Source organism: Anopheles ziemanni, chromosome X, assembly GCF_943734765.1.
Source record: "Anopheles ziemanni chromosome X, idAnoZiCoDA_A2_x.2, whole genome shotgun sequence".
Taxonomy (NCBI): Eukaryota; Metazoa; Arthropoda; class Insecta; order Diptera; family Culicidae; genus Anopheles; species Anopheles ziemanni.
In genome coordinates, this window is record NC_080707.1 from 8,445,206 (window position 1) to 8,464,560 (window position 19,355).

At 52.4% G+C, this 19,355-nt stretch overlaps 3 protein-coding genes across 3 annotated transcripts; all 3 read right to left on the reverse strand.

Annotated features, from left to right (window-relative positions):
- Window positions 1-264: 264 nt before the first annotated feature.
- LOC131290968 (mucin-19-like) lies at window positions 265-6,392 on the reverse strand. Its single transcript, XM_058320159.1, has 5 exons — window positions 4,273-6,392; window positions 3,174-4,188; window positions 656-889; window positions 511-576; window positions 265-438 (listed from the first exon to the last, which is right to left on the reverse strand). The coding sequence occupies exons 1-5, from the start codon at window positions 6,390-6,392 to the stop codon at window positions 265-267; spliced, it is 3,609 nt and encodes a 1,202-aa protein (XP_058176142.1).
- A 4,920-nt stretch (window positions 6,393-11,312) lies between these two features.
- On the reverse strand, window positions 11,313-13,181 carry LOC131290969 (uncharacterized protein F54F2.9). The gene is made up of 3 exons (XM_058320161.1): window positions 12,623-13,181; window positions 12,339-12,565; window positions 11,313-12,261 (listed from the first exon to the last, which is right to left on the reverse strand). The coding sequence occupies exons 1-3, from the start codon at window positions 13,103-13,105 to the stop codon at window positions 11,313-11,315; spliced, it is 1,659 nt and encodes a 552-aa protein (XP_058176144.1). The 5' UTR covers window positions 13,106-13,181.
- A 3,578-nt stretch (window positions 13,182-16,759) lies between these two features.
- On the reverse strand, window positions 16,760-19,355 carry LOC131290970 (uncharacterized). The gene is made up of 2 exons (XM_058320162.1): window positions 19,298-19,355; window positions 16,760-19,164 (listed from the first exon to the last, which is right to left on the reverse strand). Exons 1-2 carry the CDS (start codon window positions 19,353-19,355, stop codon window positions 16,760-16,762), a joined length of 2,463 nt encoding a protein of 820 aa, XP_058176145.1.

The following is a 19,355-nucleotide window of genomic DNA, read 5'->3' on the forward strand; positions in this document are numbered from 1 at the left end:
GGTGAGCGGAATGCAATAAGAGTGTATATATGCAACATATATTTAGATATAGTCTAACCAACAGCGGTACACCGCGGGTGCACACGAAACACTAGAAAACATTACTGATTAGAATAAGGTGGCTCCAAACCGAACGCAAGGAAGGAAACAAACAACTAAACAAAAATGTAAGAATTTGGGGCTTCCCCGCAGCCTAACCGCAGCCATAGGCTCTGGCGTCCGGATCCCGGCAACCAAATGGTACCGCGTCACCGGTCACCGGGCTCAGCAGTTGTGACACTTGACCAGTCCCACCTCGTCACAGTTCATGCACTTGAGGGCGATGAATTCGGCGGTGAAATGGTTGCGATGGATGGACTTCTTCGAGCCGCCGCAGGACGGACAGGGCAGCAGCCGGTAGCCACCGCACACCTTGCACATGTAGGGCGATTCCAGGCACTGGAAGGGATGGTGGAAGAGAAAAGTTCGAGTTCAGTAAAAACGAGAGCTAATACCGGGACTGGGACGTACTTTGTATGGTTTAAGCATCTTCCGCAGCTCGCCGCTTTCGTTCAGCCTTTCGATACATTCGGCATCCTGGTGTGATGGAGAGAAAAAAAACCGGAAGCGAGCGTTAGAGAGTTGGTCGTTTTGGGGGAAAAGGTTGGCGACTTACTCCGATGTGCTGGCCGTCGACGAACACCTGCGGCACGCTGATGGTGTCCGTCTGCATGCGCTCCCGGATCTCCTGCTGGTACTCGTTGCTCATGAAGATGTCCTTCTCCTCGAACTTGATCAGCAGCGTGCGCAGGATCTGCTTGACGTTCATGCACTTGGTGTACGTTTCGCGCACGATGCCCATGCTGGTGCTGTATACGACCACCTTGCCGGCCTCTTTGTCCTTGTAGTTCTGCGCGTGCCCGGATCCCGGAAACGGAACGTGAAGCCAACGAAAAAACGAAAAAAAGAAGAACGAACCGTATGAGTTTGCGTGCACAAACGAACAGTTATTTTACAGTGTGTTGCTGCACCGCTTTTCATGCCCTAATCGGAGGGCAGGTTTTCTCTCCCTCACGCTCTCTCTCTCTCTCTACCTCTCCCGCTCCCGGACTTCCCTAACCCCCTCGATCAGGTCTTCGGCGAGTAAACGGGAGGAACGAATTGGCAATCCAATCAATCGTGCAAGCCTAATATCGTTTCCGATTAATGCTAGCCCGCTGTCCAGGGGAGCTATTCGGCGCGATTTAGGTCAGAGCAAGCGCCGACCTCCATCGACGGCCTTAGTCGCCTTCGGTGAGGCCAAGGTGGAGATGGGAAAAAAAAGGTAGGCCACCGGAGGAGGAGGAAGACAACCTGATCCGGTTTTTTAATGACCTACGGTGCCCGGCGGAGAACGGTCTGGAACGATCCCTGGGCCCTGGCAAAGCGTTGTCAACTGGGCGAACCGGTTCGGGTTAACCGTGCTCCGGGGCGTGCGGGCACAGCAGAGTACCGTTACGCCTGGCAGCACGGCAGCCCGGGCGCCCAGGTGGCCTACTATTCTAGCGAGCAAGAAAGTTGCAGCAAGAAAACTAGGCACGGTTTACTTTTTGCCGATCCTGAAATCCGCGCGGCCCCGATTGGGCTGAAGCGTTACAGTTTTGCGTTACAAAGCGCACCAAGCCACTCTCGAACAGGATGCTCCCTAACATCTGCACACTGGCCGACAATTGGCGACTCGCGGGCCGGCCGCCTTTCACGCGCGTTTGTTGTTTGTTGTTTTTCGTGACATAAATGTTTTGATAAATGACAGCAGAAATGGCCGGACCGATGGAAGCTCGCGCAGTAACGCCCCGTCTGCTGGGGAGTTGTGCAACGCGCGTAAGATGCTCCATCGATTAACATACATATGCGGCCGTACGTAAGGCGGTCGCCGCTTGCTGTAACCGGTGACTTATTTGTTCACCGAACCACGCCACACACCGCCCCCGCAGCGGAGCGTTCCAAATCGAGGCCAACATCGACGAGGGTGCGACACATGTCTATTTTGCCAAAAATTCCGCTGTAACCGGTGAAGGTGTCACTGGATGCTATAACCACCTGACAGCTGGCAGGTGAAAGGGGAAGCGACTGCGATTTGTCGGATTAACATTGTTTGGGCCAGCTTTTCCAACTCCCGCAACTCGGTGGTGATGTTGGGTGCCGTTTCCCAATCAATGGCGCTCATTAAAAGAAGGCTGCGCGGGAGGTGTGGGCTGAAATTATCAGCTGGCGCGTTGCTTTTGGTACGTGCCTTTCGGATAAGTACCCGATGTTAATTTTTAGCCACAGACTCCCATCGACCACCTACTTTCAGCTGCTCGCACCCGCGCTCACATGCGGGTAACGTGTGAGATTTCACATTAGCGTAATTGCGTAATCGCGCAACTCACTCATTTCACCGCACACCCTCGCCACCCCTACCCCCCCTGCATACCCCTCTTGCTTTAGTTGTACAGCTTTTCACGCCTTCAATCACCATCGCAGATTTGCGCCTTTCCCGTTTGCCATCTTGTGTTTGCCACCCCGCAAAAGTGCAATTGTGCAATTGATATGGGCACCTCGGTGCAAGATTTTCGGGATGTGAGAACCAATCGGCGCGTCCAAATCCATCCCGCACCATTGTCGGCAATTATAAGGCGTTTGCGGCTTCAGCTTGTTTTTCCCAAAAGCCTAACGAGCAGGAAGCACCAAACCGCAGTGAGAAACGCATTCCCGGTAGCAGACAAAAGGGGGGCCCTCTTCAAAACGGAAGGCTCCAGAAGGCGATCCGGAGATGATAGCTGATGGGCCACGGGTGCTGCTATCCAACCGTGGGAGTGGAAAGATACGGGGGGAGGTGCTCGGTGTTAGGTCGCCGCGATAAGATTAGAAATTGTATTAAAACTTATTAGTCAACCTCAGCGCTAAGTGTGTATGATGGATAGTGGTTTGGGGATATTATCTAGAGTTAAATTCCTACGATGGGTTTCGACCTGAACTATGCGCTACCAAAGGGTGTTGTCACGAGGCACGCAGCAAAAGCGTGCAAAAGCTAGGCAAGTTTGGTGATTTTATCTAGTGATAAGTTCCTAGGTTACATGTTGACACCGAACGCCAGCTTAACCGTGCCTGCTATATTCCCAAAGCTGGGTCCCAAAATCCGCCGAGTAACGCTGAGGTGTCGGATGCCTTACCTTCATGCCTGTCTGCTGCATCTGCAGGAAGGTGGCGATGCCATTGCGGACGCGGTTCTTCACCCCGCGCACCGTACCCTTGTTGCTGCGGATGGTGGAGGTGCCGTTGCTGAGGTCCTTCAGGCCGGCGAAGCTCTCGTCGTCGTCCACCACGGACGGCGTCGTCTCCGGCGAGCTGGTCCCGCCCGGTGCGACGTCCAGCACATGCTCGTGGATGTGGAACTTGTAGAACCGATCGCTCTCGAAGTGATTGCTGCGGACACTCTCCGTGGTGACGGAGCCGGCCGTGGAGCAGCTGCTCTGGGCGCGCCCCCCGGCGTCACTGTTGATGGCGTGGTGCTGCAGGTGGTGGTTGTGATGTTGTTGGTGGTTGCTTGATGCGTCCGGTTGATCGCCGACAGCGTAGCGGCCCTGCATCGACTGCTCGAGGCTGTTGATTTTGTCCATCAGGATAGAGCGCGTGGTGGTCGTCGGCATAAGCAGCTCGAGCTGTTCTACCATCGACGCTCCATTGCTCCGGTTTGTCACCGGCTCAAATGGCTTCTGATCCTGCTGCTGCTGCTGCTGCTGCTGCTGCTGGTCCTCGTCGGTGTTGCAGTACACCTTGGGGCGACTCTCGCGGATTGCTGCCAGAAGCGAATCGGGCAGACCGCACACATTACCCGCCCGAAACGGGGCGGCGCGCCTCTCCTGCTGCTTGCCGGGCTGCTCGAACTCGCCGCCGAGGGTCAGCGTGCCGTTGCCAATGTCCCCGTCTCCCGTGTCGATAGGCTGTTGCGGTGGTGGCGGCGGCGGTGGCGATGCGGCGACGACCCTGGTGTGTTCCGTCGGCGGCGCTGGCTGCTGCAAACCCGACAGGTGCTCAAAGTTCAGTGAATCACAGCTCAGACACGACTCCGATCCGTCACTATCGCTCACAATAACGCTTCCGGCTGGCTGCTGTTGCTGCTGTTGCTGCCGAGCGGCAAAACAGTTTTGCGTCAAATCAACGTGTGTTTGATGTTTTCCGTCCTGTCTGTCTTGTTCTTCGTCACGTTGGTGGTGTTGGTCGTCGTCGTTGTCGTCGTCGTCGTCGTCATTGCCATTGTGTAGAAGGTGCTGCTGCTGCTGCTGAGGCTGCTTCAGGTGCGGATGGGTCTGATTGTGGTTAAGTCGATGAAACTCAAGGTGATGGTGTTGGAACTCGGGTGTTGTTTCCAGCGCCTGTTGATTGATAACGGCATCTGCCGTCGTTGTCGCTGTCGCTGTTGTCTTATCGCCCAGCGCTCCAGGACCGCCACTTTGCTTTATCGGCAGCGCGCTGAGTGCCGCCGTTGTCGAAGAAGGCGCTGTCACCGTCACCGACGACGATTTGGAGCCGCGTTGCGACATCTTTTTCGGCAGCGGCGGTGGCGTCAGCTCGATATCGCTGCAGGTGCCACTGTCGAGCATGTCGCTCGGTGAGCACTGGCCGCTGCTGCTCCGGCCGCTGCTGCTGCTGGTGCTGGTGCGCCCGCCGCCGGTCCCAGAAGTTGGCCGCGGGCCCAGATAGTAGACGTACGGGGACGGACTGTCCAGATCGGAGGTCATACCACCGCCCGCCACCGTCGCCAGCGTCATCGATTTCTTCTGCACCATATCGTGGTCGTCGATCAGCGGCGGCTCCGACTCCTGACCTGGGAACCCGGGTGGCCAAACTTCTCCGCTCGGGCTTGCAACCAGGGAAGTTCGAGCGTCACCAACATCAATTACTACACCACTCAACACTCCACTCGTGCAGCACACGGTCGTGGCGAACGAACCGAGCTCCCGAGCTGCTGCGCTACTCTGGAGGTCTACTCCGCCGCCGATGTCGGTGGTAAACACCACTTCCGCGAGATCGAAAGTCCGTTCTGGACTTCCGCGCGACTCCTGCCGGTCGCCTACCACAACACTACCAAGCTCGCGACAGGAACCACTACCGTCACTGCCGAAGGAGACGACCGTCACGACCTTCGAACTGGGACACTTGGGAGACGCAGCACCGGGCGCGCTCGCACTTGACACACTGACGCCACTAACACTCGACGACGTCGCGAGACCAGAACCGGCCGAACTCCAGCCACCCGGAACGGTGCCACGTACGTTGCCGTCTTTGTTCTGCAGCGGGTCTTCAGGGGCGGGCGGTTCGCCCTCCGGGATGATCTGTATCCGCACGACGTTACTGTTGGCTGGATCGGCGCTGCACCGCACCAGTGGCGTCACCTTCGCTGCCTTCTTTGGGCATGCGTCCGTGTCGCATCCGGAGCGTACGTACACGACTTGCTGTGGTGGCTCGACGCTGCCGACTGCCGCTGATGCACCGTCGCTGATCGCTGTTGCTGCTGTTGCCGCTCCGTGATCGCCGGCGACCGTGGCCAAAGTGTTATGGTTTTCTGCTACCTCGTCGAACTCGAGCGGGCACTTCTTCGCCGTTGTCGTCGTCGTCGTCGTCGTCGTCGCCGTCGACGTTCCCAACGTTGCTGCTTCTACTGCCTGGGCTGCTGCTGCTGCTGCCGCTGCTCCACCAGATGCAAGTGCCGTTATAAACATCAACCGCTCGGCACCACCCGGCACCACTGCCACCTGCTCCTCCCGCTCTCCGTCGCTCGGCTCCGGATTGGGTTGGGTTCCTTCACCGTTTTCGCGCTTCACCTCCGCCACTAGCCGCTCCGCTATCTGGTCTTTCACATCGCCACCTGGCGCTGGCGCCCCTTCCCCAACCCCTTCCGCTCCCTCGCTACCATTGCTGCTGCTGCTGAAGTCGGTGAACTGTGGTTGTTGGTGGAGCTGGGGTTGCGCGCCGCTCAAGCTTGAATCGAAATGGGAATCTTCACTCGATCCACCGACCACCATCACCTCACCATCCTCGTCTTCCTCCTCCCCCTCCTCCCCCCGGCCCGCGATAGTAGTTCTTGCTTCCATCGGTGGCGCTGCCGCTGGAGCTTCTTCTGCCACCGCCGTAGATGGGGTTGCGTTTGATCGTTGCAGGAGCAGCAGCACCGACCTCCCCCCCGCACTATCGCACCCCAGCGGCGTCGTCGTCGTCGTCGTCGTCGTATCATTAGCATTGCTCTTGCAGCAGCCGCTGGTGGAGGGATCCAGCTCCCCACCGTCGCCACCGCCGATCGCGTATACCGTTGTGTTGGCGAGAAAAGGCAACTCCGGCTGGTGCTGCTGCTGCTGCTGCGCTATAGCCGTTGCACTCCCGGCCGCGTCCATTTGCCCCACAGCGGCGGTCGATCCTCTCTTTTCCTTTTTCGTTCTGCTTTCCCACCGCGGCGAGCTAAGATCGCTATTTATTTTTATTTTCGTTGCCTTGCTTGCTGCTTCGCGCAATTTGCTTGGTTCGGGCGTTGAATTTTTTTTTTTTGTTGTTTTTGGTTTTTCGCCTCAGCGAGGCTGCTTCGCCCGATTTGCCGCTTGCTTTCTTTCCTTTCACTCTTCGGGCGATCGGGTGTATGGTCGATTCGCCCCGCGAGCAACGGCGAAGGGTTGGGGAGAAAAGATTCGATGGGGTGATGGTGGTGGAAAAGGGCGCAGCGTGGAGGTGGAGGGGGGGAGGTGGGGGGGGGGAGGTTTGGTATGATGTGCCAATTGGCTGTATTGGTGGGGTTTGGAAGTTTAACCACCTGTGGCAAAAGAAGAGAGAAGAAAAAATATGTATAAAATCTGGTGTGTTTGAACGCCAAACGTTCAACCCGCTGCACAGTTGGGTAGGCCGTGACATTCCAATGGAACATCAGCAACATATTACAACAGTGGTATATTCTACGATAGTCTGTCAAGAATTCACTTATTATTGTTTTATAGTCATTTCTTTGCGTTATAGAAAAATTCATGTTGTTGTTAAATATATCAATAACGTGGAATCGTGAAACTAATCTCTCGATACTAAACAAGTATAACATTTTGAAGACATACATAGCCGTCCATGTTACACTGTTTGCTGAACCACCGTGCCAAGTTACCAGCTGAGCCAGAGATTCTCAATCGTCCGCGAATATACACCAACACAAACAAAACTTGATCATAACATAAGCGTTTTTTTTGCGTTTCACATTCCGGATACGAGTTAACTTATACTTTTAACCATAGTCAATGGTAATACTCTGACCATCCCGTACAGAACATTTTGACAAATTGTCAAAAGAAAATTTTAAGACATTCGACAGTCCAGTTACTATTGTTTATTTTTAGAACTGGCTTTGCACACTCAACTTGCAAGAGCCTTGTATTACATACAACAGGTTTAATTACATTAAGTTTAAGCCATATAACACATGATTCAATACAACAGAACAGAACATTATTTCGTATGCCTGACTCTGGTTGCACACACCATTAATTAAATGATCGACGCCGGGTTTTTCAAAACAATATTTGACAACGGGTAGGGAACCAACATGGTAGACATCAAATCTCCTATTGGACAACCGGATTGAATTGATCACCATTTTAAAAAAGCAACAACCGTATTCATCTTTATGGGTTTTATAAACCTTGAAAATAGGATAAAAAAGAAGATAGAGGCCATTTTTAGAGCTCTCCGTGAATCCACCTGATCGGTTTTCTTATCAGATGCCCTAACAGTACACTTTTTTTCAGTACAGTACACAATTTTTCTGCAAATGACACAAACTATAAAAAGGTTAAATTAACAGGAATGTCAGAATTGAAGCCCAAATATGTTTTAGTGGAATTAGGTCAGGCACGGTATTGATCGTGCTTCATTATTGGAGCCATAAACTCATGCAATAAATGCATCAAGAAGTATCGCCTAGATCCTCCAATATAACCATATTGGCATTACGTTAACATGATCCATTTAAAACTTCGTCTAATTTTAAACAGTTCACACGACGGTATTTATACCCGTCGACCTTAAGCTATATCCTCTAACAACAGGTGTAAGCAAAACCGAAAGCATGATTTGAAGGCTTAATTTTTGGGATCGTACTGATCTTTGCAAAATAGTTTGTAAACAATCAATCGTGTGATCGCTTTTTTTAAATTTATAAAATTATCTTTTAATTTTGATAAAGGAAGAAATTGGTTGGTATTGGCTGAAAAGGTTGTATCGCCCTTCCGACAATCCTTGATAAATTTGCTGTTCGCGTAAGCTTCGATATTCATTGAAAATTTATCATGATCTCATGGTTGAGAATCTCTGAGCTTAGCTTGTGACGATCGCTGTTTCGCGCTCTCTTTCTTGCTACCTTTCCTCGCGGGCCTTTCTTTCTCCTATGATCCCGCGGCGATTTCCAGAAAAACCCCCCTCGAAGAAAGGGATCAAAAGGACAGGCAGGCAAAGAGAAAGATCCAGAAAGGGTGAGCGAACGCGCAGTTTCATGTGGCGAATGATTATTCGGAGCAGGCACAAGGGCTTCGCGGCAGTGTTGGCAGTATTTGGGAGTGCGTGTTTGAATGCGTTCAGATCACCGAGTGCGAGTGTGGCGGATGGCGAAGATGGCTACCAGGGAAGGAAAAGGACGGAAGCCGCACCGAGCGGGGGTCGGGTGGGGCGGTACACGGGGTACAATCAAGTAGAGGAGAAAGTATGCTACCCCGTGAAGCTGGGGGAAACCCCCCGCATACGAGCGCCGGGAAGACGGTAACGGCGCGGTTCCCGGAGGAAGAAAAGCACGACGCAAACAAAGGGGACCGGAGATGCGGTTGCGGGAAGAAGTCGTTCCGCACCGGAAGTGCGGAAGTAATAGTCTTCCGGCTCGGGAACGGGAACAGACGCGCAAGAACACTCTGGACATCTGGCGTGTGACAAGGCGATGTGGTGGGCCAGAACAGCCGTTTGAGTGGACGTTTTGGTTTGATCGGGAGTTATGCTGATTCATTGGGAAAAAGCGCTGGTAGCCGTTGCCCCGCTTTCCATTCACCGACTTCATCGAGCCCCGGATCGGTGCGCGAGATGCCACCGGAAAGGTAGAAAATCGGCATTATCTGCGTAGTTCTCGTGCGATGTACCACACACTGCTGCGTACATTCTTCAGCCTGCTGCTTCTAGCACGAAAAGGAACCGTGTCAGATGCGCTAAGAGCACCTCGCGAGAGCCATCTTCCCCAGGCCACCTGTCGTCGTCGTTCACCTGTCACAGAATCCACTTTTCCCAACAACTTCCACACACGATCGGCTTGCGGGTACCGGTTTCAATACCTGTCTACGGCCACGGGAACGGAGCACTTAGTACCGCCTAGGTTCGAATCCGGATTTCTGGAAGACGGGTGCTCGGATTCAAAGCACACACACACACACACACACACACGCACATACACGCGCGCGCTCGCGACCGGGCGACACGTCCACGTCCAATGGGAAGGAAAAACAACAGGAAACGGTAGCACACCGCGCGAAACCGCGTGTGGTGTAAGTAGGCACCTGTGCTCCGGTGCTCCAACAATTGCACAGTGCGAGAAATGAACTGCCGGAACGTCGATGCCTCTTGGGGGCAACCTCTTGCACCTGGCCAGCAGGAACGCGTGCGGGGCGAGCGGACGGTGGGAGAGAGTGAGCGAGCAAGAGAGCAGGCGAAGAGCAGGGGTCCAGTTTCAACCGCGCGGCACATACGGCACCGAAATGGAACGCGGCCAACCAGAGCTACGGCTGGGGGCCAAAGAGCAACGAACGGAACACTGGTGGAGCAGGAGGGAAGGCAACCACCATCACCACCAGCACCACTACCACGCAGTCCGCAGTCAAGTCACAGCCCGAGCCGATTTCTGCCAGCAATCGGCACGTACTTGATCGAAATACGCTGCGATGTCAAAAGACGCGCCACGGTGTGAATGTTCAAGCAGTGAAATGCAGCGAGAAAGGTATGCGGTGGGGCAAGGGGAAGGGGTAAGCCATGTGGCGGAGAGATGGTGCTAACGAAAGCGGGACGGATGGGGTTTGGAGGATATTGGTGAAAAGAAAAAGAAAGCGCCCGGTGGAGCGCGAGCTCTTCCAGGGGGAGCCATTGATACGAATGCGTACGTTTTTCACCTCACGATTTGCGCGCGAGCACACACACACACACACACACACACACACACACACACACACACACACCCTGCTTCGTCTCATAATTCGTTTTTCATCAATACATTTGATGGTGATATCGCGCCCCGTTGATGGAGCGATGCTCGCGATCGCCGTTGTCGTCGCGGGGTTCGTTGCTTTTCGCTCAAACTGTCCATTGAAGTCTTTTGCTTTTCTTTGTTGTCTTTTCGCCGCCATTTAATCGCTTACTCGGGGTGTTTGGGAGGAAAATTCCGCCGGAAGGTATCGTCGGGAGCATCCTTCCGGCCTGCTTTTTTTTGGGTAAAAAATGGATAAGCTTCCTTCCTGCTGCAAATTCCTAAATTTCATTCAAGAGCGAGAAAGATGGAGCCAATGACCAATGACAATGTAAACAACCAAGCCACTTTCGATTGTTGACAAAACACACGGCCCATCGGTTTCTATTTAATGTAGTTTTAAATTGATTTATTCTTTAGCTTATCTCACATCGCAAAAAGGTATTTGGCATCCGCCGGATGGTCTTTGACCGGCTGACCACCGGGTGTGCAAGATACCGTCGGCAAATCATGGGAGGTGGTTCCGATGGGGGAAGTACAGTAGACTCCCGGTTATCCGCAGCCGGTCCAGGTTTTTTTTTACTTTTTTTCTGTTACACGCTTGTTTAGGAAGAAAGTTTTACTTTTCGTAATGTGTTTTATAAAATTTACTGCTTGCGGTACTGTCAGCTCCCAGAAAACTGGTCCGGTGTCTGCCGAATGTGTGGGCAACTGTAACTCACAATACAATGTCTGTTTTCCTGTCGGACATTTGTGAAGAAAAGGTGAATAATGTTTTCATGAACAATATACAACGTTGTGCAACAAGCAACAAATCAACCATTAGAAGGCCAGCAAATTGCTAATTGTCGCTTACGTTAATATTAGAAACGTCACACACGCGTCAAGATGGACATGTCCGTTCTTCCGTCTACAAGGTATTAAATGAAATAAACTTCTTCGGTATACGTTAATATGAACCGTTTAGTTGGGTTTCTTGAACATTTTGTAGATTATTCGCGGATGCCGTGTCAATCTTTACAACGGATAAACAGGAGTCTATTGTATCGCGAAGTACATCGAACACACTTTATATTTCCCCTGGATCATTTGACATGTCCGAATCGTCCGAGTAGCTGTAGTACGCATTTGCCTTTTTTCGCTCCCGTCGTCTGCTTTTGGAGCTACTTTTGCCACCCGGTCGGACGCTTTCGCTGTGGCCACCCTGTGCGGCCCCACCTGTCGTCTCCTCCTCGTCCTCCTCCTCGCCGTTCCTCCCTGTCCCATCGATGGCTGACGGGACACTTTCTCCGACGGGTTGACTAACCGGCTCCGGTTGTGGTGGCTCGCGACTGATGGACGCTTTCGAATCTTCGTCATTGTCGGCTGCGACAGCTGTCGTCTTTTGTTTTTTCACCAGCTCCACCAGATACTTGTACCGGGCGATGCACTCCTCCTTCGACTTGCCCGGCACGCTGCTGGCGATCTTCTGCCAGCGGTCGTAGTTGGCCGATTTGGGATACTTCTGGATAGCGACCTCGAGGGCTTGCTGCTGCTGCTGCGACCAGGTGCTGGTGTTGGCCGCTGCGTCGGCGTTGTCACGCGTTTTTGTTTTCACCTTTGCCGGCACCTGGCCGGCCGCGAGTGACTCGGCCACACTCGTTTCGGCCTGATGCGGTAACCGGTAGCCACACTCTTTCATCTTGGCGGCCATGTAGGTGATTTCTTCGACGCTGCGCTGCATCAGGTCAGCGATCAGCTCCCAGCGGTTCGCCGTGCCGCCGGGGTACTTCTTCACCAACCGCACCAGTTCGGTGAGGTCGTCCTCCGTCCAGAGTCCGCCCGACTGGGGCGGCGGTGCGGTCGTTTCCTTCGTGTCCTGCCCGGGCTTGAGAATACTCTGACTGTACGCGGCCAGCTCTTCGTCGGTTTTCTCCGGCACCAGCATCTTCTTTGTGCGCTTGCGAAGTGTTCGGTTTTCCTTATCCTTCGCTCGCTGCTCCTCCAGCGAGGCCTGCAATTCGATTTCCTCCTGCTCGCTGAAAATCGTAACAAACCAAAAACACTAGAGATTAGAGATTTCCTGTGTACAGCTGACAGAGCGGGTTATAAGTACCGCTGCAGTTCCTCTTCCTTCAGCTTCTTTTGCTGATTATACAGCTCAAACATCCCGCGAATGGCTCCGGGCGTGCCGGTGATCGTACTCCACACCCACCAAGGGATTTGAAATGGAAGTGTATTTTTAATGCTCGGCAATGGTATTTCGTTGATCAACTCTTCTAGCTGCACGTTGGTTTGCTTCCTTTTGTTTAACTTTTTCAGCTTGCTGCCAACAATTTGTTCCTGAAACGGAGAAGAAAATGAACATCCCGTTTCGTGTAGAAAATCTTTCATTCTTACCGCCGTATATTTCTTCTCGACATACGCAGCCCATGCCACGAAGTACTGCATCACGGTGATCACGACGAACAGGATCGTGGCACTTTCGACCATGCCCATCTTACGCACGTGTCGGTAGTAGTATATAGCCGACTTCCAGTTCGGCATGCCCTCCTTCAGCACCTTGTCGTACTTTTCGCGCTTGGTCGGGTCGCGCAAGGTCTCGTACACCGAGACCAGGTTGCGGAACTTGATGTTCGCGTCCTCCGCATCGTTCTTGTCCGGGTGTAGTACGACCGAGAGCGTCCGGAAGGCGCGCTTGATTTCGGCCAACGTAGCCGTTTGGCTGATGTTCATCAGCTGGTAGAAGTTTTCGTTCACTTCCTCGACCAGATCGAACAGCTCCATGTCTTCCGAGCCCCAGCCGTGCGCCGTCGCTGGCGTGGTCCAGCAGATGGCGGCCACCGACAGCACCAGACAGGTGCGCCAGACACTGCCTCCCATCGCGCCTTCGTTTACCTGAACGGACCGGGACGGTAGTGCATTGAACGGTTTAGGGCCGGATTTTTACGACCGTCGAGCTAGGCTCCGCAATCGGTTCCTGCTCGGTTTCGGGTGATTGCAGTGAATTGTTTATACGTCACTTTTGCCTACGACACAGATACACTGTTGACAGCTGAAGTCACGTTCCTCGAGGGATATCGCGGTCGCTTTGACATTCGACATCTTTATACCAGTTTTTCCTATACATTCGCCAGCTGACTTTCGGTAGAAGAAAAAGTGCCATAAAAGCAAAAATTCTGTTCAATTTGACCGTTGAAGAGATCAGTCGCAGTGATAATGCACGTGTTACGCAAGGGAAAAAATTCAAACCGAGACATTCTGGATTTTGCTTTTACTTGTAACAATTCTATTAGGGAGCGATTTTTTGTCAACTTTGGTCGATTTGAATGAGGTTAAACACAAATTCTCATTAGCTATTCAAAACGGGATATGCGATGCAGTATATCTCGAAATATATTTAGCTTCAGCACGTACTTTGATCGAATCCATCCGAAGGAACGGAATCTTTGGAGTGATAATATGTACAAAAATTGACACCTAGAATTGATCGACGTTAGTGCTGAGGCCGAGCAATTATGCACAGTGTTGATCGCAATCTTCGCATTTGTGATGTTTTGGAATTTTAAAATTTCTTTTTTATTTTAACGAATGATGTGGAATAACGAAACGTGGACTGCCAGTTAGTTTACCACCATCTACCGTCTCGCTGTTGTTTTGACCGCTGGTAGAGAAGTGGTATGTTTTAAAATGTTTCTTTCATTTCGCTAGCAAGATTTGTTTACGCGCACGTGAAACACCGGCAAAAGTTTAGCTTAACAGAAATTGGTTCTCAATGGTTCTCTGTTTTATTTATTAAAAAGTATTCCGGTCGCATGAGCAGGAAAGAATACTAAATGGTATGTATGTTGGTTTTGAAACGATGGATTGACTAGTATTGATTTATAGGTGTTTACATATGGGAGTCAAGCATGACAATAGCAACTTACTTAGTTTCTGTTTGCTACCTACCCCATCAGCTCCGCCCCAAAACCCGGTGCTCTGCGAGGTCGTCAGTACCTGCTAATGATATTTCGCGTATCATGATATCGCATGAGTCACACCGGCCACAAACAAAACGCATAGGGGGGCAGGAGCCACCCACACACACGGTGCAGTATCATGCTCCGATTACGGTTGTGTTAGGATCAACACACGTCCATGGGACGCGATTGTTCGGGGAGAGCGTCAGTTACTTGCACTTTAAGTGTGGGGAGCTAATTCGTCAACAAGCAATAGACAGCAAGCGCCAGGAAGCGATCGCTGATTGTCCACTGCCTTTTCAACTGAGTTGTGTGGGTGTGTGTTTAGTTGATGTTGTTTTGTTTGTTAAAAAGAAACAATGTTCAACTATCAATAACCTGTTCACTGGAACAACCTGTAATGGAACTCCAAATCAACGCGTATTTACAACCTTACATCACATAATCAAATGAACAGTTTGTGTTCGATTTCGTTCGTTTCAAAAATGGCAAGAATAGTTATTGTTTGTTGTGATTATGCTTCTCTACCGCTGCTTGTATAAACATTTGGAAAGCAGTATCCAACTGGGACCTAGTGTGAACCTACAGCGTGGAAGTTAGGATCAAATTACTTGATGCACTGACGCGAGTATCTGAACCTAGTGGAAAACAAATTGTATATTTCTCGAGTACGCGGTTCTCGCTGCGATTGCAGTGGTGGTGCGTGTAAAGTTGGACAGACGGTGAACCAATGAAGTAACATTTGATTTTGCATGAATTTTACTAATCCAACAGCTCGAGTGGCTCAGTGTTTGTCCATAGTATACCCTATACACGTAGAAATTATACATTTTGATTGAGCTGAAAGAATGCACGTGCAATGCAACGTAGGTTTGTCGCTGTTTGTTTCATTTTTTTTTGTTGTTTTTTTGTCGCTATTCCTCATTATGCATATACTACTTTTAATTGTACGCTAAAATTGTTTCATTTGTTCACTAACTAGGTTTGATTGGTTTCTTTTTCATTTATATTCTGAAGGATCATCGATTGCTGCGTGACCTAAACGTTACCTTGTTCTACTAAATATATAGTCATAAATAACACAATTGCTTTCCCAACTCAAAGTCGCCACTAGCTTAACTATATCGGTTCTCTTGTTAAATAGTGTTCCTTTTTTTTGCCTCGTTTTCTTTATGCCGTTTCCGTTGCGAAATGTTTCACATTTTGCACATTTAACACATCTTAATCATAGTTTAGTGTTTGTTTTACTTTCCCCTCTAACTGATAAAAAGAAACGCTTCGAGAAAGATGCTGGAATGTCTGACTGAACCGAACCGATTTTATATTACATAGTTTGCCCCATTTTCGTTTAACCCTTTGATTCTTCGGATTTCATGATTTGTTACACAGTTTTGTTTTGGGGGCTTTCACTAGAATTTCATAGAGTAACTTTACCAACGTTGTCCTGTTTTACATGGTTTTGTGTTTTTTTTCTGTTGGTGCCTGTCTGTTTCCACTCCGCTACGAATATTCCACCGTGCTAAAATACGATAGTGAGAAGAAAAATGTATTGAGGAAGTCAATCTACACGTCGGTCAGTGGTCCGGTAGGACGCTGTAAGGTAATACTGAGTGGAATCGGAAGAAACTTGCAGTTCAGTTCGAGCAACAGTATCGTCCTTGCTGCTGGAAGATATCACTTTGGCTTGGATCATTGCTGCTCCGTTTCTTGCGAAGAGGGAAGTAGTGGTGTAAAGGGAAACTCAAACATCATACAGACCGAGGATCCACTCGGACCTGGTAGTCGTAATTGTTGAGTGGTTTGTTTTTCTTTTCTGTGGTGGTAGTAGTTTTTTTTTAAAGTACTAATAGTGTTGCGTCATTGCGATGAGTGATATGAAATGGAAGCGTGGATATATCGAGCGGATACGCTGCGCAATCCGTCCAACCGGAAGTGAAGGATACTTAACCACCAGAACCAGTGTGGAACCCTCCTACGCCTACGCCTCGAGGTCTATGTACAGTGTCTATGCGTGGAACGATCTCAAACACAACGGAAAAGGGGAAAGCGAGAGGTCAACTGTGGTGGCAAAGGCTGCATCCTAGTTATATCGGCCGGAGTTTCTGCATATATGGAAGGAGCTAAACGAATAGCTAACAACTGAGCTGGAGCGATCCGATTAGCAAAGGATTGCGGACTAAGAAGGGCTCGGAGACGGTGCGACTTCGAGGGTGCACACGTACGTTTCCGATGGTGGAGTCAGGAGCAAAGCTGGATTTTGGGTTAAGGTTCTAGGTTAGGTTGGCTGACGCCCTTGTACGCTACTGATGCTGTGTATTTTGTTGATTTGTGGAAAGTTGGCTTTGTGTATGGGTGCTAGTGTGTGCGTGTGTGTGTGTGTTGGTTTGTGTGTAGGTAAGTGTTGGCCAGATTGTCCTAATCTGAGTGGTTCGACAAGGATGAGCTAGTGACGGGTGAGCAGATGGTGAGGGGCGAGGGTATTGAATTTGTACAATTTAAGTTCGACGGCCTGGTTTTGCTCCCGTTCCACCGCCCGCCGCAGCCTCGGCGCACCAACAGTTGACGGGTGGGACGACTACAGCGAAACGAAATCGTTGCCGACGACGAAGAGACCGCGCTGGGCGGCGGCCGATTTGTCGTGTGCGTCGACACTGGACGCCACCGTGGCCACCGTTGGCACCTCCATCTGCACCTCGAGCCGGCTGACTTCGTCCAGCATCATCGTGGTGGTGGCGGTAGTAGTGGTTGCGGTAGTGGTGTGGCTCGTGATGCCACCGTTCGGCGGCTCCGTCGGCGTCGGGTCGTCCTGCTCGACGATGGTGTTGATATCCTGCAGCTGCTTGCCAGCGCCGGTCGCCGGCTTGCCCTCGTCCGGCAGGGACAGCGTCGAGTTGCCGCTGGCCGTGTACCGCCGACCCATATTGTCGTACTTCAGGCAGGCCAGCGTCTTCTCGCACTTGAACGCACTGCCGGCCAGTGTCATGGCCGCCGTGAGCGAGTCGGCCGCATGCGTGCGGGCGGCGTACAGGGCGCTCGAGCCTCCGCCGCCGAACGTGGACGTGGATGTTTTCATGACCTTGCTGCACTCGGCACACATACTGCTCGGCACCGGCGACCCGGACAGCTCGCTCCCGGAGTCGTCGCGCAGGGAGCCGACGGTCGCGTAATTGACAATGCCCTCGGTCAGCGGTATTTCGGTTGGCTGCGTGGACACTCCGACGGGAACCACGGCCCCCTTGGCAATGGTCAGCCCGGGGACGGCGCCTACCGGAATCACCTGCGGCCCGGAGCTGCCCGAGCTGGAGCCGGAGCTGTGGCCGGAGGTGATGGAGCACTCCCGGAGCGACTTCCGGGGCAGAGTGGCGTACGATGCGACGCTGATGGGCGAGATCTTCGGCGGTCCCTTCTGGTGCCGGTTGGGGATGTTGAGCAGGTCCGGGTACATGTTGACCTCGGCGCTCTCGAGCGGGTCCTGCGTCACCGACACCGAGATGTAGATGTTGCTGATCGTCGGGTTGCCGATCATCTGCGAGCAAAACTCGGGCGGCGGGGGAAAGACGCCCACGTTCAGGGGGTACTCCTCGCGCTTGGACGTGGCGATCGACTCGATCGTGATCTGCACCGGCTCCATCGCGATGGTGGAGTCCGTTTTGGTCGAGGGTGTGACGACGTCGCTCGCGCTAAACTCCTGCCGCTCGTTGGTGGTGATGCTGAGGTCGAGCAGCTTCTTCTCCTGGTCGTTAAAGCTGACGCTGTTCTTGATCGTCTTCCGGCGGCGGCGCATTCGCAGCTTGCGCTTCACCAGGCACACCACCACCGAGAGGGCCAGCAGCCCGAAGATGGTGCCGAAGATGCCGAGTATCAGCCCGAAGTACCAGAACGTCTCCGGCGTCTTGATGATCACCCGCTCGACGACCTCCGGCAGGACTAGGCTGAAGTTCTTGCTCGCCAGCCCGATGCGGTTGGCCGCCGTGCAGGTGTAGAAGCCCGAGTCGTTGTTCGTCACGTTCAGGATGGTGAGGTTGCTCCAGATCGTCAGCGTGCCGTCGAACGCCACGTGCCGCTCCGTCTCGATGATGGCGTTGTCCGCGTCGACGTCCTTCCCGTTCACGTCCCAGCGGACCGTCGGCTCCGGGTCGCCCGCTACCATGCACTTGTAGGTGATGTTGGTACCGAGGTCCTCGATCTCGTACTCGTCGCGGAAGATCTCCACCGTCGGCAGGCAGCCGAACTGGTCCGTCTCCAGGTACTCCCACGAGAGGCCCTTGAGCGCGTACGGCCGCTGGCAGACCAGACTTCGCCGGTTCAGCGAGCTGTTCAAGTACCAGTTGCGGAAGTCGCGCAGGTGGCAGTCGCAGTGCCACCAGTTCTCCTCCAGTATCAGTGTTTTCAGGTTCTTCATGTGGTTGAATACATGGTGGGGTAGCATCTCCAGCCGGTTGCGCGACAGATCGAGGAACTCCAGCAGGTCAAGGTTGGAGAACGCCGTCTCCGCCACGTACCGCAGCTGGCAGCCGTGCAGGTCGATGTTGCGTAGGTACGGCAGTACCGGGAACTGCTCCGCCACCAGCATTTTGATCGGATTATCGTACAGGTTGATGATGCGCAGCCGGTTGTTGCCGGCGAACGTCTGCTTGTCGAGCGTTTCGATCTCGTTCTCGCTCAGGTCGACCTCGATCAGAATCTTCAGGTTCTTGAACGCCTCCTGGTGCAGATAGCGTACGTGCGAGTGCTTCAGGTGGATCTTTTGCAGGTTGACCAGGCCGAGCGAGGTGAACTCTTCCCGGTTGAGGTGCGGTATGTTGTTGTCGTTCAGCACCAGCACCTGGATCTCGGTGGACAGGTTCGACGGGACCGCCGTCAGGCCCACCCCGTTGCAAATGGCCGACTTCTTCCCGTTCGACCACTTGCAGCTGCAGTTGGTCGGGCAGCTGGCACTCCAGTCTGCACATAGCACCGTCGAGAGTAGTAGCAGAAGCACTGTAAAGAGACGCAGAACATCGAGTGGAACGAGTGGTGAGCCAACAGATTCAACTATTAAACCACCCCTACCAACCACATTCCCGGCTGGTGGTGGAATTTTTTAATCTCTGGAAACACTACTTGGTCTTACCTGTGCAGTAAAACTGTATCATCTTTAGTGGCCACTTACGGTGCTGATGCAGACGCAT